Below are 23548 nucleotides of genomic sequence, written 5' to 3' on the forward strand. Positions count from 1 at the left end.
AATAGTTGAGAATCTTACATCTTGTGAGCAACAGGAAGTCAACTGAGATACTGAATTACCAGTATCCTGAACATAGGTTTCCCCCACGTAACACACTTATTGGGGATCCCCTTTTGTATGCTGTGAATATGTTTCTCTTATGGGTTGATGAATAAAGCTGTTTCGGCCAATAGACAGGTAGGATGGAGCCAGGCAGGAAGTATACGCAGTGCTTCCAGACTAGGAGAATTCTGGGAAGAGGAATGCAGAGAATGATCCTTGAGAGAGACAACACGTAGCTGCCGAGAAAGCAACAGGATTGGGCATCACCAGTAAGCCAAGATCATGTAGTGATACACAGATTAATAGAAGTGGGTTAATATTTAAGAGAGAGCTAGCCAATAAGAAGCCTGAGTCATACACCAAACAGTTTATAATTAATATAAGAGTCTGTGTGTCTATTTGGAACTGAATGACTGCAAGGCAAGGTAGGACAAAACTTCTGTCCAAAACACTCCTCTTCCCAACAAGGCCATATCCACTCCAACAAAGCCACACCTTCTACTAGTGCCACTCCCTATGAGATTATGGGGGCCAATAATGTTCAAACTACCACATTCCACTCCCTGGCCCTCATGAGTTTATGACAATATTATAATGCAAAATTCATTTAGTCCAACTTCAAAAGTTCCTATAGTCTATAACAGTCTCAACAATGTTTAAAAAATCCAAAGTTCAAAGTCCTTTAGGATATTGATGCAATCTCTTAACTGTAGTCCCCTATAAAATTAAAATAAAAAGATCAGATATTTACAATATATGTGATGCTACAGGATATACATTGCCATTCCAAAATATAGGGAAAGAGCACAGTGAAGAAATACTGAACAAAAGCAAGATCGAAAAGTCAACTGGGCAAACTCCAACCTCTTCACCTTCTTTTTGTTTTTCATCTTCATGTCTGATGTTGAAACACTCTCCACATCTCCAACTCCATTCGGCTTTGTTGACTGCAACACACCTCTTTCTCTTGGGCTGCTTCCACTCCTATTAGCAGCTCTCCTTGGCAGGTACCCCATGGCTCTGGCATCTGTTAATATCTTGGGTCTCCAAGGCAATCCAAACTTGAACTTCCCACATGGCCTTTCTACTAGGCCTCCGTTCAATGACACCTCTGACATATGCCTGGCCTCAATGACTTTATTCTGTAACTCTTTTCTTCTATCCTTAACTTTAAATCCAGAATCATGTGACTGAAGCTGCAAGTTCTGCTGTTTGCTGGGACTGGAATATGACCCCCTCATTCAATTGTATCTTCACCAGCTTTCTGCTTTTAACTGCCTAAACTTGGCTGCCCTGAAACTTGCTCTGTAGACAAGGCTGGCTTCAAACTCTGACAGGCCATCCTCTGCCCTCCTAGTGCTGGGATTAAAGGTGTGTCCCACCACATCTGGCTCTACACTTTTTAGTTTCTTTCCACAAGTTGGAATTTAGCTGGGTGGGATCTTGCCCTGAGGTCAGCACTACTTTTATTCCACTTTTAATTAGCTTATCTCCTTGAACACAGGATGTAGCTCTAGCCCACTTCTTGTTGCTCTTTTTCTCCTCAAAATTTACTTTTTGTAATTTATTCTGCTCAGCTTGTTCCTTTTCATTATAAAGCTTCCACATTAACATCCACACAACAGAGTCTATATTAGGCTGTTTTGAGATTTCCTTTGCCAGTGGAATTAATCCAAAACTTCACTTTAGCCTCGGGCAGATTTTTTGGACAAAGGTAAAAGGCAGCCACTTCCTGACACCAAAATATCACAAGAACAATTTCTAGGCAACATACTAAAGTTATCCTCTGAAACCTTTTGATCCTGCACTGGACAGTTCATCAAATCACTCAGCACCACTGTCTTCCATGCTCCTACCAGCAGTAGTAAGTATTTAACAGTAAGCAGTATTTAACACAGTCTATTGCTTTCCAAATCCTGATGGGAGATGTCATTCTGTAGATATGTCTCTCTTTGGTTAATGAATAAAGGATTGCTGGCCAATAGGGAAGCAAGATAAGTGGGACTAGGAGTTGAGAAGGATTCTGGGAAAGCGAGACACAGTTAGTCATGATGTAGGACTCAGGAGAAGCAACATGTGGACCCTTCCTCTGGTAAGAGAAGACCACATGGAAATACTATTAGCAGTTATGGGTTAATAATTAAGTCAGAGCTAGTCAGTAAGAAACCAAGCAAATGGCCAACAGCTTCATAATTAATATAGCATTTCTTGTGTTATTTGGGGGTTCTGACAGCTCGGCAGGGGCCCAGGCGGCTGGTGGAAAGACTACACGTTACAAAACCCAAAGTACCAAAGTCCATTATTACTCCAAACAATAACAAGCTCAGGCCTATTACAGCAATACCCTGGTACCAAGTTCCATCTTAGGGTTTTTATTGCTGTGAGGGGGCACCATGACCATGGCAACTATTATAAGGAAAACACTTAATTGGAGTGGCTTACAGTTCAGAGGTTCAGTTCATTATCATCATTGTGGAACATGTGGTCACACAGGCAAACATGGTGCTGGAGCTGAGAGTGCTACATCTTACAGGCAACAGGAAATCAACTAATAGTCACACTGAAGGATGCTTGAGCAAACGAGAACTGAAAGCTTGCCCTCACAGTGACACACTTCCTCCAGCAAGGCTAATACCCATTCCAACAAAACCACACCTCCTAACAGTGCCACTCCCTATGAGATTATGGGGACCAATTACATTCAAACCATCACAGGTATCAAGAAAATACTGGTCTTAAAAAATACAGGTTGAGAAATATTCTTTCTATATTTTAGAAGAGGTTAAAAAAAATAAAGGGAGATTAGTATCAACCAAACTTTCCCACCTTCCACAGAAATTCATCTAACAAGTAGACTAATAAGATATGAAAATGTAATAATTTTATAAGAAGATATAATAACTGTATGCAAGGGTACAGTGAAACCATAGAACTTGAATGCAACGTGGATAGAAAGGTTTATTTGGGGTATCTGCAGAATAGCCTAGGTTACACAGAGAAACCCTGATTTGAAAAAATACAATTTACAGCGTGCCCAACTATTTGCTTCACTTGTAAAAGGAGACTTTGCAATTTAAGCAGTACCTTAGAAACAAAGGTTCTAAGTTAAAAGACAAACAAACAACAAAGCAAAACTGATGAGAACTTGAGGTAGAAGCTAGTCAGGTCAAGTAGGGACCCTAAGTAGCAGCTAAGAGTCTTTGTAAAAGGCCAGGATGCTCAAAGGGAGATCTGGTCCTTGGTTCCTTGTCATCCCCTAACTCTGCCGAGATGCTGAGGATGTAACAACTCAGAGGATACTGGAACCTTGTGTGTATGCCAACTGGATGGATAGACTACCTCCCCATGCTTCCCTCCAGTGTCTGCCATCAGTTGTCTAAAAAGACCTCAACTAGTACATTTCCTGGAGTTCAATCTCATTAGACAAGCGCTCTGCTTTCTCATCTACAAATCTACACCGAACTTTTACCTTTCCAGTATCAAATCCACTAAAGTGCTGCGTTTCTCAGGAATCCTGAAATCAAAGAGTAGTTCTGGCCTGTAATCTCATAACTCAGAGCCAGAAGATGTGAGTTTGAAGCCAGTCTGAACTACATAGCACTTTGTTTCAAACCAAGATCTGGAATGTGGCTTGGTAGGAGAACACCAGCCTAGTACATATAGGCTGGGTTTTATTCCTAGTACTGGGGGAAAAAAAATCAAACCAATTAAATGTGAATCCCTACCTGACTTGAATTAGAGGTAACAAAAATTTTCTTGAAATGAAGTAAGAAGCATCGGTAGATATAATAATCCTATGACATCATTCTTACTGACTGGCCAGTGTTGGGAAGTTCACAGACATATCTCAGCATTGTCCTGTGTAGAGGCTTTATTGTTCTTCATTATAACGAGCAACTTATTTAACACGTGCTACTTTCTTCCTCCCTCTTTCAGAAACTATTTACATTGCCAGGGTTTTGATACTGCTCTAACATTTGCATCTTTAAAAAACCATGCTTTCTTGGTAAACTCAGGTTTGTATGCTAAAGATGACAGCCTCCATATTAAACATAAACCTAGAGAATTTGTACTGTCCTTCAGAAGGGGCTGCATCTTTAATTGCTGCATCCATTTTGGCTTTGTTTCCTTTTACTTATATATAGCAAATCTAGTTTTCCTGTGAGCAGTCAGTTAACAGTTCTTAAAATCTATACCAGATGGATCCAAGGATTAGTCTTGAAGATGTCCTTTAATTTTTACAAAGTATTGGGGTTTCCTTTATATCAGCATACCCAGTCTTCTAAAACATTCTAAAAACCTAAAGGACAGGAGGGTTTTGTGGTTGTTGTTGTTCCTACAAACAGAAAACTGACTGCAGAGATCATGAACATTTCAAATGTAGTTATGGGCAATGTAAAAATAAAACTGCCTTTTCAAGGAACTGTTTTCTTAACAATTAAAGTCATACTTTCAGATTTTTTTTTTAGAATAGGCTGCTTGAAGTGCATATAATGAAAAAAATCAATAGTACACAAACTAATAAAAATAAAAACATCTTGTACTTTTATTCATAAATTAGTTCTACATGCAAATTACCAAGCATGGAAAAAATAGGTCAGAGCTTCTATCCTTATGATAGGAAAATAAGTTATCTTAACAGCTACTTAGATCTGCCACCTGCCTTCACAGAATAAGGTACTGCATATATTTTTAAAATTTGTTTTTAATATTTGTACAGAAAAATGGACACTATTTTTATATATATTGTAAATAAGTCTCCTAGGAAGCTAAATTAGAGTAACACTGTAATTGTAGGAAATGAACTTCATACAATATAAAAATCTTATAAAATTTTACAGTTCACATAATTATGACAAATCTGTGAAAATGTACACTATAAAATGTGAGTTATATACAATTCAGTAGAATTATGTAAGGGGAACACTAAAAAAAAATTGTTATGTAACCATTTTGCCTGCATGTTTGTATGGGGACTATGGGCATGCAATGCCCACAGAGGTCAGGAGAGGGCACTGGATCTCTTAGAACTGGAATCAGGTAAAGTATTTGAGTTTGGTGCCCAGCACCTATCTTGCGAGTGCTGGGAACCAAACTCAGATACTTTGCAAATGCACCATTGTTCTTTACTGTTGAGCCATCTCTCTAGCCCCAATGAAGAACAACTTTACAATGGTCAGAAAACAGTTATTTTTCATATTCTAGAAAGGTGGCTTCATTCCCATTATCGCTTATACTATTTCTGTGAATGTGAGACCACAGAGACAGTGCCCAGCTATTTGACTCTCTGTTTTTTCCTGGCTTGGAATTGCTCTGTTTTGTTTTTCACAGATTTAATCAGCAAAGACAAGGCAGGATCTATGGGCCGCTTCTGTGCCGCCTTTCCCGTGTTCTGCTCAGCTTTCTCTACTGCTTGAACAAGTAGTTCTTCTTTTCGTTCTCGCTGCCGGGCTTTCTCCTCAAGAATTTTTTCCATAGCCTTTGTTTTCTTGAAATTAGGATCAGAAGGATCCAAATTGAATAAGTGGGAAGTGTACATTGCCTGAAACCGTGCGTCGCTAACATTAACCTGCAAATTTAAAGTGAACAAATAAGTAAACAGAGGCACAGAGCAGCTGGTCATTAGTACACAAGTATGCGTCCTGTGCAGTGAGACACTGGAACCACTCTCTGCAATCTCAGGAAAGGCTTTTTACTTTGTCTGTTATCCGAGACAAGGTTTGTCTTTTACATCTAGGCTGGACGGGAACTTCCTTGCTGCTCTTCCTGGCCTTGGCCTCCTGAGAGCTGGGATTACAGGCACATGCCACTTGTCCAGGGCAGACTCGATGCGATTTTAAGGTCTGCCCTTCAATAACAATGTGCAGGAGTGCTGTTCTCTTCTCCCCAAATCAATCTATTTGAAAGGGAAGAATAGTGGTCCATGTGTATAGTGACTGGAACAATTACTTTGACTGAACAGAGAAGTGGTTCCCAAGGCAGGGCTTCTGCTCCTTGCTTAGCCTAAGACAAACTTCTGTCCATCATAAGTCAATTAAGTCAATTAAGCCTAACTGCATGGAGTTTAAGCAGTCACTGCATCCTGTGTAATTTTAATAAATTTTAAACTTTGTGTCAAGAGAAAGTAGCTACTAGCTAGGCCAGGTAGCATGGGGCAGTAATCCCAGCTACTCAGGAGGATTTTAAATTCAAGGCCACCTTGGGCAGCTTGGGCAAACCGTTTCAAAATACAACACAAGATGGTAGCTACAGATGTTGCTCAATGGTAGAGTGTTTGCCTAAACATGTGTGAAGTGCTAGCCCTGGAACACGTGTCGGGGTAGAGTAGGAGGGAAGCAAAGAAATCTACCCTCCAGTCCAAGATTTGGTAAGATACAAACCCCAAACTTATCCTCTGTTTCCAAAAAAGCATTATGATTTTACTTTTAAAAGTGTACCCTTCAATCCATCCAGGCTTAGCAGTGAATAATGAGAAAAACCTGACCTGAGTCTATTGGAGATGGATCATAGCTGTACTTAGTTTCAGTGATATCAGCAGACAGGCTTGTTGGAACCTGGCATTATGCTGAATCCGCCCCCTGACAATGGGTGGGACAGGCATATGGGCATTCAGGCAGATGCTTAGGCAGTTCAAAGTGTTGTATGGCCACATCATGGCTTCATGCATTATGGGGCTGCGTAAGGACTCAGTATGCATGTGCAAGCTTCCCCTTTTAAGGGAGTACCTCCACTTGTTCTCTGTTCTCTCTCTGTCTCTGTCTCTCTCTGTCTCTGTCTCTCTCTCCCCTCTGTTCCCAGTTGGTAAACACCTACACCCCCACCTCATTTCCCTTCCTCCAATAAACTCCACATGGATTAGTGAGTCTCTTGGATCATGTTCCATCGTGCCTGTAACTTAAACAAAAGAACAACAACGATACTAAGGATGACAAAGGAAACTGCGTGAAAATCGTGCGTGTGTGTGTGTGTGTGTGTGTGTGTGTGTGTGTGTGTACAGGTGCCTGTGCCTGCATGTAGGACCAGAGGTTGATGACAGGTGTCTTTCTGGTTGTCAGCAGGCCCCTGGGATCCAGTCTCCAACCTCTACAGCCCTGGGGTTATGGGCATATGCTACCACTGCTAGCTTTTATGTGGCTACTAGCATCCAACCCAGGCTTCGTGATTGTACAGCAAAGTCTTTACCCACTGAACCATCTGCACAGCCCTCATGAAAATAATATATGTATTTTAATGTTATTTGTGTGGTATGTAGAGGTTAGAGAACAACAGGAGGGTGTCAGTTCTCTTCACTGTAGAAGAGATGTACTCAGGTTCTTAGACGTAGTGGCAAGCACTGCTACTTGCTGGGTCATATCACAACTCCAAGAAAAATATTTTATGCATAGTTATATATGTGTGAAGGTAGAGCTCATAATAAGAAATTACTTTTTGTTTTTTATTAGAAAACTAATTAATCAGAAACTTCATGGAAACAGAAGCATATAAGAAAAGGTGGAGTCATGGTGGCCTTGCAATCCTTCTACATGCTACAAAGAAATCCATGTCCTTTCCTCCACTTTGACCAAATTCAAAGCTCACCTGTCTTTCCTTCCAAGTTCACAATGGAAACTGTTAACTAATTCCTAATGGATATTTTAAAGTTTCAAACTCAGGTACATAGCCATTAGGACCATATACTGACCATAAGAAGAGAACCGAAGAGTGATAGCAGTGAGGTACACAGAAATTAAAAAAGCACTGCCCACCATGTTGCCTACTGTCCACAGTGAGAGTGAGTCCAATGTCATGTGAACCCTCAGCCAACCTCTCACAGCATGAACATCACTGCTTCTGGTTTCAATATTTAAAGGTTATAGGTTTTTGTTGTGACATGGCTACCAAATTAAAGGTAACTAACTCACCTAGAGCTCAACCAGTGATGTGATCCACTCTAAAATGAACTGTGTTAAAGGACAATTGCTTTGCCATCATTAGGGACCCCTGATAAGGGATTTTCAAGGGTAACTTCATGCCTAATTTCTATACCCAAGGCTGACTTTAGATTTAACTCCACCTTCAAGAAGCTAATAAAGACTTGTGTTGCAGGTTACCTCAAAGTCATCCTCAAGTAACTCCTTCTTTTTCATAAGCTGTTTCTTCTTTTTTTTGCTCAGATTCTGGTGCTCCACAATCTTGTCATAGTTGAAGTGTTTCTTGCTATCCTCTTCCTCATCCATTACAAGCAAGGCCATTTCAGCCTATGGAGAGAAAAACAGACAAACAAACCCTCCAATGTACAGTGGAGTCTTCCTGAGCTGCTACTCTAAGAATTGCTTATAAACTCAATGAGTGGAGAGTAGAAAGAGGCCCAAGACACACAGTGTATGTCCATTCCAGGCTGTGATGTGAGGATGGATTAGCTACAGGGAAGGATGGAAGTAACAGCCCTTCTGCAAAGGACAGATTTCCAGCCCTGTAGAGTAATCTGATTAGCAGGCGAAGGAACGAGAGGCCCGGGTCTGTCAAATACATTTCATCTTCACCTTGTTCTCTTTAAGTAATGACAGGAAATTTACTTGGTGATTCAAATTACAGTTTCCAGATGTGTACTTTAGCAACTAGGAAAATTCTTTTGCTTGTTTTATTTTTTCTTCTTCCTCTTGCCTCTCTCAATACAGACATACTTTCATGAACTAGACTCAGCATTTGCCTCTGAGACCAAGCATTCTGCTTTTATTGACCATCAGATTAGAGAGACACCTCAAGAATCAACCACAAACACTAGGAGAAAACACCCAGGTGCATGCTCCCTGACCCTTACACACAAGCATACTTGAATTTCCTTTCCTTCCATTACTGGCACTCACATTCAACTTCCTTCTAGAGCCATGTTTCATGAATGGACATTTAAAATAACTCTATGAGTTCTACTGGATAGGGAATAGAAAAATGCATTAAGCTGAACAGTTTAGGTGGCCAGTCAAGGCCCACTGCCAGAGCCACTGGGTTATGCATAAGCATCAGAGCATTTCCTTTTTTTCCTCTCTTTTTAAATTTATTTTTTACATTCCAATCTCAGTCCTCCTTTCCCCTCTCCTCCTGCTACCACCTCCCACTACCTCTCATCTGCTCCTCTGGGAAGGTAAGGTCTCCCATAGAAAGTCTACTAAGTCTGTCCCATCATCTCGTTGAGACAGGACCAAGGCAACTCTCTACCCCCCACACCCCTGTGTCTAGGCTGGGCAAGGTATCTTTCCATATAGAATGGGCTCCACTAAGTCAGTTTGTGCATTAGAGTTAGATCTTGGACCCACTGCCAGTAGTCTCATATACTGTCCCAACTGCACTAACTTTCTTTTTTGAGACAGGGTTTCTCTGTGTAGCTTTGTAGACCAGGCTGGCCTTGAACTCACAGAGATCTTTCTGCCTCTGCCTCTCGAGAGCTGGGATTAAAGGTATATGCCACCACTGCCCAGCTCTTATATTTACTAATAGTAAAAAAGAAATTAGCATTTGGCAAGCTATAACAGAAACTGTAATACAGGGCAAATAGAACCAAAGGATATGCAAATACCATTTTATGTTTCAACAACAGTATTTTCTGTTTTGGTCATAGCAGAGGGTGTGAAATAGAATATCTCCTCGCAGTCATAAAGGACTAGAGAAACTTTGATTTCATATTAATTGGAGAAATAATGTTTGGTTAAAGGTGACATCTAAACACTATGTGGCTAAAATTTTTATATATTTTATAATGTATTTACAAAATCCACTGAAAATCAGTTTTAAAATTAGAACCACATCATCTCAATCGCACACACCAATCATCGATAAACACTCAACAATGACCCTTTCTACCTTTTGCTTTTCTAGTTCAGCTTCTTCCTCGGAAGATGTGCTATCTTTTGTAGATTTCGTGGATTTTTTCTTTATACCTGGCACAACAAACCAACAGAGGAGGGTTACAATGACAGGATTAACAGCAAAAATCTCTTTATACTATGAACAAAATGTAAAATATCTAGGAATATCTTAACAATAAATGTCAAACTCCAGGAAGGAAAAGCACAACACTGAAAGAAGGCCAAGAACACACAAGCCTTCTGGAAGGCTTAGGACTAAGTATTAAAAGGAAGATATTTTTGTTGGTGTGCTGGCATGTTTTTATAATTTTAGCACTCAGCAGAGGAAGAAGGGTTGTGAATTCTAAGCTTGATATGTAATGAGGCCATCTCAAACCAAAACAACACCAGCAATTAGTGAAGAGAATCACTAGACCATGTACTGAACAAAATGGCTTAAAGCGTCCTTTTGCAGTGAAGAAAACACCTTCCAACACAGGTTATTTAAAAGGATGACAATTTGCTTTATCCTAGAAAAAGGAAATCAGATTATGCTCTTATCTGTAAAACAGGTGTTTGTCTGTTTTTAAAATTAATTTATTTTGGTGTGTCTGTGCGTGGCTATGCATGTACCACACCAAGTGTGAAGGCCAAAGGACAACTTGTGGGAGTTGGTTTTTCCTTCTTACTAGTTGAGTCCCAGGGGTTAAACTCAGGTCTTCAGCGTGGTGGGAAGCACCTTCACACCCTCACACTCTTAGCTATATCCTGAGTGCTAAAATTACAGCCATACCCTTAGCTAACAGGAAGAAGTCAACTTGAGCTATATGAGACCCCATCTCCAAACAATGAAACAAAAATAACCCAATGGAATGGTTTGAATGAGAAATGTCCCCCACAGTCTTAGGCATTTGAACACTTGGTCCCCAGGTGGTAGTGATGTCTGAGGAGGTTTGCTAGGTATGGCATTATACTGAGAACAGGTTTTCAGTGTTTTTAGAACTTCATTCTGTGCTGGTTCTCTTCACCAACTGTGGGTTGATGGGGATGAAACACAGGTCCATCAGGTATGTGTGACTAACACTTCTACCTTCAGAGTCATTCATTCTGCCAGCTCCTACTTTAACCTTTAAACAAGTTCTATAGGCGTGAACTAAGCATGCCTCAAAAGTTGCCTGTTATTTGTCCTTGAACTGACTTCAAGCTGGGCATGCTCAGTAGTGCATTCCTTAACTGAGCATGCTTGGGAATGTGCCTATCTCTATGAATGTGTAGGCTCCCTGAGCAATATCCTTATGCTGAAGAGAGCACTGCTTTAGAAAACCTCTGGGTGGTACTAATCTGCTGCAGGTAATAAATCTCTTTCAATTCTTTTATTTCTTGGGTATTCTAGCTACTTGTGCTTTTTCACTCAACAAGATATAAACCTGTATTTGGTTATATTAAGCAAAAAGTTTAATGATGTCTCCATGGAAAATGATGTACTACAAAACAAACTCTGTAATGAACTATCTATAAGGAAATTCTGTATTACTTCTAGTGTCTGAGAAAAGCTTCTAGTTTAGTTGAGTTCTTAAAATGGGACAGACAGTAATGGCCCTCCCTAAATGTAGGAAGGTCTCAGTACTGAGCAGATAGGGAATGGTAAGGCTCTTCACTGACTCCCTTTTTTTGAGGCAAATTTTTGCATCTAAGACCACCTAGTCTTTCTTTAGGGTGATGCACTGTGGTTTTGCTTAGGAAAGAAAACAACAAAAAAGTGTTTTTTTCATACCGAACTCCATATTTTCATACCGAACCCATATTCACATGGGTCCTGGCTGTCTCTATCCTTGCAGAAGCACAGTAACATTCAGATTCCACCAGTTACCAACTGCTCCTGGGCAATCTATTACCTTCAATACATTCAACTATAAAGTGAGCTGAAAATGGATTTGAGGACAGGGTGCAAAAATCACTTATAAACTGTAATGCAGCATACAGCCAGTATGCTGAAAACACACAACACACTGGCTGAATGAGTCAAATAGGCAAAATACAGTTGAATTTCAAGGTGTTTTATAGAACACTTAAGATGGCAACAAGGGATACATTAAGAAAAAAAAATAGGGATGTATTGTACACTTTAATCCTACTTTTTCAAAAGCAAAATTATTACAGAGTTTATGCAATTAGGGCTGGGGTGTAGCTCAGAGGAGCTTATATAGAGGAGGCCTTCTATCTATCCTTAGCACCAAAAAAGGAAAGTTACAAATTACCAATAAAAAATTTCCAATATTTTATTTCCAAAAGAAAAAAATTAGCTTTCTTCTTAGAAGTATATTTTCAAAACTCTCATAACTCTCTTGGTAACAAGTTTGCAGTTTAAGGGGAAAAACTGTAACAAATCTCTGGTGCTCACACTGGCTACTAACCCAACCCAAATACCACATCTGGCATCAATCAAAATCAATTCTAAGTTTATGCAATTTTATAAGGTGTGGAAGTTTAGCTCTACAGGATGCCCAAGGACAGCATGTTATAAATATACTCAAGTTCACCTTCTTATACCACTGTCCTGTTTATGTACAGGACTTGAACTACATACTTTTTATTAAAAAAAATTACTTTACATCCTGGCTGCACTTTCTCCTCTCTTCCTAGTCCCTCTTCCTATAACCCCTCTGTTCTAACCCACAATCCATTCCCCCTCCATTTCTGTTTAGGAAATGATTATCAACAAAACATAGCATATCATACTTCTAATCATGTTTTGAATATTTTTGGAAACCAGGTATGTGTAATGACTACATTTTACTTCTAAAGTACTAATGCCCGGGATGTATCTTGACAAATTAACAAAGAAGACAAAGTTGTGGTGATACATTCATATATTAATTTAGACCACCTGAGTGATTTTATAGCTTAATCAAAGAAAAAACAACAAACAACAAAAACCCCAAGAATTTTGAGCTAACACCAGTTCCCCTTAAGAATAACTATTGTCTAGACAGTACTGAAGGGAAAAAAAGAGCCTACTGTCAAATCTTATACCTGGAGGAAATACTAAAAGACACAACCCCTTTTTGACTTCCTTTCAGGAATTGACTTCCCTAAGGCTGTAAGTATGCTTCCATATATGCTAGTTCCAAGTGTTCTGGCATCCTCTTCTGGCCTCTTCAGATTCTGAATGCATGTGGTACACATACTCACAGGTAAAACAGTCATACACATAACATAAAAATAAGGAAAAAGCCCTTAATGATGGAATTATTTTATATCTTCTACATACAGCAGGCGTGCTGGCTCTTCTCAACATGGTTTGTGATTGAACTCTACAGGACAGTTTTGTTATCCAAATCCTAGCAACGCTGAGAGAATGGTTAGTTTCAATTTACAGTTTATTCAACCCATATCATCCTTTTCTTTGGATTCCAAATGAAAAAAGTCACAAATACAGGCTGGCTTACCTAACTTTTTAACTTCTTCAGCAAAGTAGGGATCATTCAAATCAACATCTGAAGGAAGCTCATCTTCACTGACTTCTTCAGCAAGAGCCTTAAAGATGAATGTAAAGAGAGTTACAACATTACAAGGACTGTAATAAGTGAATCTGAAGAAAATGATAAGCATTTGTCAAGAAATTCAATATAAAATTAAGTCTAAAATAGGTTAATTTATAAAATAATTCTAAGTCTATCCTTTTCATCTGACAATTTCCTAATTGTCAATAAAGAACTGATGCGATGGCTCAATTGACAAAATGCTTGCTGTGCACAGCATGAGGATCTGAGTTCATACTCCCAGTTCCCATGTCAACAATAAAAATAAAAATACAAAAGTACATCTGTAATCCCAGTGCTGGGTAGGAGGGATGAGGTCTGGAGTGTTGAAACAGATCTCTAGAGGCAGTCTAGCTAATAGGTAAGCTCCATGTTCAGTGAGGTCAGATCTCGAACAAACCCAGACAAACAAAGAAACAAAAATCTCCAAAGGTGGAGAGCAATCCACACATGCACCTATCCACATATGTGTACACACCTCGGAATATATAGCCTCAGTGCCCAGTGCTGCAGCTCGGCCTGGTGAACCCACCAGATTCCACTGTACTGCACCCTCCCTAACTCCCAGGCTCACCCACAATCACATCCCCACTGTCCAAACCTCCAGGCATCACATCAGCCTGCTGTGTTCACATCAGATATACAACCAACACAAGAAGACCACATTTTCAGGTTTCATTTCACAAAAACTATGACAGGTTAAGACAGTATGTCCTCCCAAATCCACCAGTGTCCAACAGAAATGTTCTCCAGTGATTAATACCAAGATGAATTCCAGGACACAGAATAGAATGATCATAAAACTAATCAAAGAGCTCAGAGTTTAAGGATACAACTGAATAGCTCAATGAACTCAAAGAATATAAAACACATGAATGGTGCCCAAGAAAATACAAATATAAGGCTGAAATGATATGATAACGACAATGTAAGATTTGAAAAAGGAATTCAATATGCATAGAAATAATGAAAAGACCTCAAGTTGAAATGAAGATGGAATTGAAAAACTTAGCACAATTAGAAAAATCAGAGGAGCTGGGCGTTGGTGGCACACTCCTTTAATCCCAGCACTCGGGAGGCAGAGGCAGGTGGATCTCTGTGAGTTCGAGGCCATTTTGGTCTACAGAGCAAGTTCCAGGACAGCTTCCAAAACAATACAGAGAAACCATGTCTCGGAAAAAAAAAAAAATCAGAGGAAAGCCTGATCAAATATAAAATATACTATCAGAACCTAAAGACAAACTAGAGGAATAAGAGAAGCAAAGAATATGAAAAAAGCAGAAACATAAAACAAAACATAGGAAAAAAACTGGGAATCCATGAAAAGACCCAATGTTTGAATTATAGGCATAGATGATCCCAGGTCAATGGCAAAGACCAGATGTTCAGAAGAATAATAGAAGAAAACTTTCAAACTAAGGAAAGACATAGTCAGATTATCTAAGAAGCCCAGCTGTTAATAGCAAATAGACAAGATCATACATGAAACTCCCTACAATATATCATAGTTAAAACACTTAAATAGAGCAAAGAATATTGAATGCTCCTAGAGGAAAATCCTAAGTCACATAAAAGGAAAACCCATCAGAATAGCAGCTGATTTCACAATGGAAACTTTGAAAGACAGAAGAGCAATGCATTCCAAGTTCTACAAAACCACCTAAGTAGACTACTGTACCCAGAAAAGCCATCTTCCATAGCTGAAGGAGAAAGAAAAACTTTCCATGACAAATAGGCTAAAAGAGTACATGTCCAGAAATAACAAGACTAAAGAGACTAGCAGAAACAGTACTTCTTAGTGAAGAATAAGCATTTCCAACACACCCTAAAAATAGACAAACGAAGCTGTAATTAATGAAACACTAAATACAACTTAAGAGCATAAATTTTTTTTTTTTTTTTTTTTTTTTTTGGTTTTTCCAGACAGGGTTTCTCTGTGGCTTTGGAGGCTGTCCTGGAACTTGCTCCGTAGACCAGGCTGGTCTCGAACTCACAGTGATCCGCCTGCCTCTGCCTCCCGAGTGCTGGGATTAAAGGCGTGCGCCACCAACGCCCGGCTAAGAGCATAAATATTAAACCAAACTAAATCAACAACCAACCAACCAACCAACAACAAAATCCTCCCAAAATGACTGTAATCAATACACACCTTCCAAAAATTTTAAATGTCAATAGCCTCACTTCTCCAATCAAAAGACGCAAGGTGGCTGAATGAATTAAGATACAAAGTCCATCTTTATGTTGCCTATAAGAAGCTCAGTTTTAAAAATAGGCATCATCTTAAAGTGAAAGGATGGAAAAAAGTATTCCAAGCAAAAGGAATGGGAAGCAAGTAGGTGTTACTGTCCTGACATCTGACAAATAACCTCAAACAAAAACTAATCAAGCGATAAAGGGCTCTGTCATAGGGTTTCTATTGTTGTGGAGACCATGGCAACTCTTATAAAGGAAAAGCATTTAATTGGGATGACATATCTTCAGAGGTTTAGCTCCTTAACATCATACTGCAACATGCAGGCAGACATGGTGCTAGAGAAGGAGCTGAGAATTCTTGACACATAGGCAACAGGAAGTGGTCTGAGACACAGGGAGCATAGGAGACATCAAAGCCCACCCCTATAGTGACAAGCTTCCTCTAACAAGGCTATAACTACTCCAAAAAGCCACACCTCCTAATAGTGCCACTCCCAATGAGTTTATGGGGGTCAATTACATTCAAACTACCATAGGCACTTCATTTTAATCGAGGATCTTAACATATATGTACTAAAATTGGTACACACAATTTCATGTGTACTACTAGAATTAAAAACACAGATTAATATCAACCCACTAATAGTACGTTACTTCCTCCAATAGACAGCTAATCTGGATAAAAGATAAATGGAGAAACATTAGAAGCAAATGAAATTATACATTCAAAGGACTTATTCCACCCAAACACCAAAGAATAGGTATTCTACTCAGCAGCCCATGGTAGCTCTTCCATAATAGACTATATCATGGAACAGAAAACAATTCTTGACAAATTTAGAAAAATCAAGTAACTCCATGTATCTTACCTGACCATAGTTAAATAAAAACTAATATCAATACCAAATAAATCTTCAGTAAGTACATAAACTTTTACTGTAATGAGTAAATAACTCATTACAGGAATGATTAATGGGTCAAAGAAGAAACCAAGAAAGAAAAATATTCCTGGAACTAAAAAGAAAATAAAACTGCAATGCAACAAAATCTCTGGAGACATTAAAAGCAGTCCTACAAGAGAGATTTATAGCCCTAAGTGCCTACATAACAAAATTATAAAGAGCACAAATAAATGATTTAATGATGCAACTAAAATTTTGGGGAAGAATGATAACAAATCTAGTAGATGGCAAGACATAATAAACACCAGAGCAGAAACCAGTGAAATTGAAACAAAGAAAACAATACAAAGAGTCAAGAAATCTAAGGCTGGTTCTATGAAGAGATAAACTAGTTGACAGACCCTTGGCCTAACTAACCCAAACTAACAAAATCAGAAATAAACAGGTAAACATTACAACAGACATAAAAGAAATTCAGATAAGGGAGTGATTAAAACACCCACTTGGCATTAAGTTGAAAAATCTAAAAGAAATGAATGGATTTCTAGATTCATACTAGCTTTCTAAGTTGTAACAATCTAAACAGACTCCTAACAAATGAGACCAAAAAAAAAGTAATAATAAGGCTTCTGTTTTAAAAAAAGTCCAGGTTCAAATGAATTCACAGAAGAATTTTACCACTTTCAAATATGAGCCAATTTTCTAAAAACTTTAAAGAATAGAAACAGGAATACTCCCAAACTCCTACTACGATGCATGCCAGTATCACTGTAGTCCCAAAGCCAAGTAAAGACACAACAAGAAAAGAAATCTACAGGCCAATATGCCTGTTGAACACAGATTTAAAAAATCCTTAATAAAATACTTACAAGCTAGCTAAAGACAGACATATATCAAAAAGACTATCCACCATGATCAAGTTAGTTTATCCTAGATGCAAGGATTGTGCAATATATGTAAGCCAATAAATGTAATAAATAATGTTAAAAGAAAAATCATGATTAGTAAATGCAGAAAAAGCCTTTGACAAAAATCCAACATGCCATCATGATAAAAATCCAAGAGAGAGCAGTACTAGAGGGAATATATCTGAATATAATAAAAGCTATATGTGACAAACCCACAGCCATCCTAAATGGTGAAAAACTTGAAGCAATTCCATTGAAATAAGGAACAGGACAGGGCTGTTCATCATCTACACTTGATACATTAGTTGACGCAATAAGGCAAGAGAAGGAAATTAATGGGGGCAGTGGTGGTGCATGCCTTTAATCCCAGCACTTGGGAGGGAGAGGCAGGTGGATCTCATGAATGTGAGGACAGCCTGGTCTACAGAGTGAGTTCCAGAACAGCCAGGACTATTCAGAAAACCCTGTCAAGAAGCAACAAACAAAGCAAAAAAGTAAAAGTGTAAGGGAAAGTCTCAGAGTGAATACTTTATTGACCCTATAAAGACTCACTTAGAAAATCTTCCCAGAAATTGCTAGATTTATTACTTGTGGATTTACTCTATTAACAGGATTTAACTGCCTATTTAAGTTTTGAAGAAAGCTGTAGTAAAAAAAAGGTACCACATCAAGGTGGTAGGGCTTTTACTCTATTTTGCCACTGTATTACAATTAAGGTCCAAAATCATTTCCTTATAGATGGATGTAGTGGTTCACACCTTCAGTCCAAGCACTGGGGAGGAGTGTGAGTCATACAGTGAGATTTTGCCACAGAGACAAACATTTCAAAATAATGAGTAGGGTGTGACACACACAACTGACATTTCAATTAGAATGGATACCTTCTGTTTCTTTTTTAGTCTTTTCTTTTCTTTCTTCTTCTCTAAAAATTGTTCCCAAGGGGTCAGCTTATCCTTTCCTTCCAACTTATTTTTGACCATCTCTTCTGCACTCTCCTTAAGGCCTAGAAAAGGAAAAATAGTTCACTTTAAAACAACGTATCATTGTTCAGGCAAAAGCTTACAAAAGCAAGAAAACAAACATAATTTACATAAGTGGGTATATCCGACGATGAATACCTGCAATATCAAGACCACAAAATGACAAGTAACCAATTATTATAAATCCTATTTTGAGAGGAGGGGGAGGGAGGGAGGGAAGGAGAGGGAAGGCAGGGAGGGAGTGGAAAGGAGAGGGGGAGAGAGAGAGAGAGAGAGAGAGAGAGAGAGAGAGAGAGAGAGAGAGAGAGAGAGAGAGAGAGAACGAGAATAGTACATCTAGCCAAAGGAAATCAAAACAAGTCAACAAATTCAGTAACTTGATTGATCGATCATATGGTCATTAATGAAAAACCTATTATTAGTCAGACACGGAGGTTTACTGACAATCCTAGCACTTCAAAGTTGAGTTTAAGTTTAAATGAGCTATACTGTCTCTAAACAAACAAAATTTCAAAAATAAAGGAAAAAGAAATCCAAATATTTACTTAGGTCTAACCTTATTCTCTCTATGCTTCTTTTGAGTCTCCAAGAAAAATTTCTGCCTCTCTGCCTTTTGGTGTGTACTGAGTCAAGAAATATTCTGGAGCAAAAACTAAAGATACAACTAACAACTAGTTTTTCCTGTCACTCAAATGAAAGTCTGTGTTCCCTGGGCACTGCAAATGACTAACAAAAACTGAAGAGCAAGTCCTTGAGTCACTGCTCAAGCATTCCCCAAGGCTATGGAGTTAAGATCCAAAGGACCACCAGCTTCACTCTATATAGTTTGGTTCTTCCAAGGCTGTTCCTTGTTTACATGACTCATCTCTAAAGCTTTTGCTCCTATAGTCTTTTCCTCACTCATATCCTTTAGCCATTAAACTAGAATTTTAAAATTTATTTAGCAATAGGATAGAATCATTTCCAGGTCTGGTTTTAGCATTTATAGCATATTGAATGTGTTTGGGAAGATGGATTAGATCAGTCATCTCTTTTCTCAAATGACCATTTTGACCATTCCATTCATTTTTACATTATATGGAGACAGAGTTGCCTTATGCAGAACTCACAGACTGGGCTGGTCCCCTGCTTACTATGTAGGCCAGACAGGCCTTGGACTTCTGGTGATCCTCCTGTCCCTGCCTCCTGACAGACTGGATTACAAGTGGATGCCGTCATGCCAAGCCATTTGCTATTTTTAAAAGATGTATTTTGTGTCATATAAATATTTAAAACTTCATATCCAACTATGTCCTCCAAATTTCTAACAAAAATAGATGAATAAATAAATACCATCATCTTCAAAGAAGACAGAAAAGTAGCTATATATTCCTTACTCTGGTAGTATTGATGACCTTGGTCAGCTTAGGTTTTAACCCTCCCTCTGTAGAGAAAAGGGACCAGTCAATGAAAAACACCCTGAGCAGAGCCAAGGAAACACACTTTGGCCCTGCAACTAGAACCAAAGAAATGTACCCTGACCCTGAAACCAGTGCCAAAGGAACCACACTTTGTCCCTGGAATCAGAGTCAGTGAAAGAAATACACTCTGGCCCTAAAATTGGAACCAAATGGCTAAAAAGGACCAGAGAAAGAAACACACTTTGGCCCTGAAACCAGAGCCAAATCTGACCCTAATCCTGTGCAGAAAACTAACCAATCCTCGAGCAGAGCTCTAGCCAATCTGAGCTCAGCACTAAAATCTGACCAATCCCCACCCTGGAAGCCCTATATAAACCCTATGTCTGTTCAGCTTGTGGCTGTTCGTGATACCAGGCAGTCCTGCAGAGGGCAGCCACTCTCCTGGATCCTTCCCTCCCAACAAATCCCCCTTCAATGAACTTCAGGTAAAGATCTTCTTTTTTGCGGTGGTGGTGGTGGACACAGAGCAGAGCGAGTAGGGCTATAACACTTTTGCTGGGGAAACCTACACTAAGCTCTCAGCTCTCCACTCTCCAGGAGAGAGCTGAACTGTAGCAACTTTGCCTTAGAAACCTGTCGAGCAAAACTGCTACAATGGGCAAACATCCCCAGCTAGAAGACCCTGTTCTGCTGGAGTGGAGCTGATACACTGGGGAAGCCTTTCCCTGAGGCAAGGCTGTAAGCTGCTAAACTTACTGTGGCCTGTGGTAGTCCTTGGCTCCCGAGTGCCAGAATACCCATCCCGATCCACCCAAAATGCCTACACCCTCTACCTACTCAATCAATCTCACCTTTGGTCTCAGGATGCAAAATAAATGTGGTAGAGAGTAGATGTGCAAACCCTCCCTCCCACATGCACTTTTCCCATTTTGAACTTCATACTACTCGGTAAACGTCTAAATATATAGAACTACTAACAACAGTGCTTTTAAGCTGTGAGTATTAAAGACCAGGTTGAAACAGATGAGTTCTAAGGTTCGTTTCCTAGCTTTTAGGCAAAGACTTAATCTCCAAATTTATAGGACCTAGAAAAGTATTAAATTAAATTATATGTACTTTAAGTTTCTTTTTATGAAATACTGAAGGTAGGAGCTCTGAGTTGTTAGATGCCAAAACAGAAATACAGTTGTCAATTAAAAAATGTATCTGGGATTGGAGAGACAGGTCAGAAGAGCACTGGTTGTTCTTTCAGAGGACTCAGATTTGATTCTAAGCATGACATGGTAGCTCAAAAACATCTGGAACTCCAGTTCTAGGGATCCAATGCCCTCTTCTGTCCTTTGTAAGTATCAAGCATGCCCTGAGTGCATAATATACAACTGAATAAAACACTCATACACATGAAATAAATCATTAAAACCTATTCTTTATGAGAAAAACACTTCACATTAGCACATAGATTGTAGGAGATATGTAAATGATAAAAAGTCATATACAGATCTTCAAATGAACCAGTAATGTACTCAGGGAATGTAAGATGAGAACCTCATATAGGAGAAGGCAATAAATTCTGATAAAAACAAGTTATTTCACATAATAGGAAAGAGTAACATATATAATGCACGCAGATCTGCATATAATCAGTCTAACCTCAAATTTCAAAGGCACATTATTAGGATAGTTAAATCTTTAAGACCTGTTGTTTTCATTCTTTTGAGATAAGGTGTAGCCTGGAACTCATGATGTGAATTCACAAAGATCCACCTGCTTCTGCCTCCCAAGAGCTGGGAGTAAAGGCATGTGCCACCATACCCGGCTAGAGGTAGTTTCTGAAAAGCAGTTATGTGATTATTTAATTTTATTTGGTACTCAATTATATAGTTTTCTTTCTAAGTTCTATCTGCGTATGTCAATTCTGTACTATAAAAACAGTGTAGAGTCATTTTCTTTCACATTCCATAATATTTAGCATAGTCCCAATCACACAATAAGTACTTAATACACACTCCTGTCTCGATCTATTTGAAGGAACGATCTTATTTCCTGCCGAGTGTTTGATCTTTGTTATTTAGAACATATTATTTCCAACAGAAAATGAATCAAAACCTAGTTTGTTTCTAGCAATAAAGAAATAATATCTTAAGTTCAAGTCAGCCTGTAGTTTTCTTTGCCTGGGCCCTCTCCCTTAACATACCAAAATAGAAGAATGACAAACACACTGCAAAGAATTAACACACCACCACAATAACTTAAAAATGCTTTGTTCTCACTGTCATAATGAGGTCATTTAAATCTCTTGCCACAGATCACAGTTGTTTATGTTCTGAGTTCTTAAAAATAAGCCCATCCCAGAAGTCTCTTGGCAAATGCACAAGAACATTCTTCTGAGTCAGTTTAGCCTCATTTAAGACAAGCCACAATGCGACTGAAAAACAATTTCATTAAAACTGCTTTTAGTTTTGCACATATAGGTTCAAAAAATACTTTAAGCATACATCTGTAGACTAATAAATTAAAGATATCAATAACCCCACAAATAAGGGGATAAAGCTTCTTCTAAAGTGAGCCATGACTGCAGACAACTCAATATGACAACAATAATTTAATAAGCACAATCTATTCAGAATGACTTTGGCAGTTTCTGTGCATATAGACTCATAAATATTCTTACAAAATCTACAAGAATACACATTCCTTCTGACCTTATCCACATGAAATATTGAAAATTCTTCAAAAGACAGGGTATGAATGCTTTAAACCAACTCAAGTAGGTACTATTACAGGCTTTGTTTATAAAAATAAAATGCATGTTTTAAGAGTTCTCATAGGTCAAAACTGGCACTGTTTACTTAAATAAGCCCTTAGGACTCACTGGGATTATTTATGAACACTTATATATCAATCTCTTAAAATTTTTGTGTGTGTTATAAATTAGCCTATGCAGCACTCAATTCTAAACGCTTTTAAAATGTTACTAACCACCATTTCCAACACCAAAACTTGAAATTCATTCTGGTACTAGGCTTTATAGAGGAAAACCATCAGTCATGTCTTGTGGAGCACAGCCACCAAGGCACCTCTTCAAAATAACATTATTACTCCCAAAGGTGTGAGGACAAGGAAGGGATACAATTACTCACATAACAAGGGTCAAAGGGACACTTGGTTCAGATTAGTAGCTAGCGAGAGTCCTACAGCACACATCTTATAAAGGTCTATAGAATAAGAAAGCAAGTGAAAGGAAAAGTGACTCAAATCTGTTCAACCCCACTGACTGGGAGCAACAACACATAGAATTGGAAAGTAAAATAAAAATGAGTTTCTGTAACAATAGCATATAGCTAAAGTTGTCAGTCAGTCAATCAATGTTCTATGGTTGCACTCAATACTATTAGAATCCTGTTACATTTACCGTGTGAAAACAACAGAGTTAAAATGTGGAGAATAAGAGTAACTCTAAGAAAGATGCTCAGACTGGGTTTTCTACTCACATAACTGATTGTGTATCTCCCAAAACATTTTATTTTATTTTATTTTGGTTTTTTGAGACAGGGTTTCTCTGTATTGTTTTGGAGGCTGTCCTGGAACTTGCTTGTAGATCAGGCTGGCCTCAAACTCAGAGTCCGCCTGCTACTGCCTCCCGAGTGCTGGGATTAAAGGCGTGGGCCACCAACGCCTAGATTCCAAAATATTTAATAAATATCCACAGAAGATGTGTCCAAAGTACTCACTGAATAGATGTTACTTTTTGCTATTATTA

At 38.7% G+C, this 23548-nt stretch overlaps 1 protein-coding gene across 2 annotated transcripts in view; it reads right to left on the reverse strand.

Moving 5' to 3' along the window:
* Nucleotides 1-2980: 2980 nt before the first annotated feature.
* Nucleotides 2981-23548, reverse strand: part of Esf1 (ESF1 nucleolar pre-rRNA processing protein homolog) — a 52331-nt gene continuing 31763 nt past the window's right edge. For both annotated transcript variants that reach the window (XM_013112402.3, XM_005068700.4), the window contains 5 exons: nt 18290-18411; nt 13313-13400; nt 9880-9956; nt 8133-8279; nt 2981-5611 (listed from right to left, as the gene is read on the reverse strand). In XM_013112402.3, coding sequence (XP_012967856.1) covers nt 5318-5611; nt 8133-8279; nt 9880-9956; nt 13313-13400; nt 18290-18411 — 728 coding nt within the window. In that variant the 3' untranslated portion in view covers nt 2981-5317. The remainder of the gene's footprint in view (nt 5612-8132; nt 8280-9879; nt 9957-13312; nt 13401-18289; nt 18412-23548) is intronic.

The sequence above is a fragment of the Mesocricetus auratus genome, unplaced genomic scaffold (genome assembly GCF_017639785.1).
Source record: "Mesocricetus auratus isolate SY011 unplaced genomic scaffold, BCM_Maur_2.0 Super-Scaffold_100004, whole genome shotgun sequence".
Taxonomy (NCBI): Eukaryota; Metazoa; Chordata; class Mammalia; order Rodentia; family Cricetidae; genus Mesocricetus; species Mesocricetus auratus.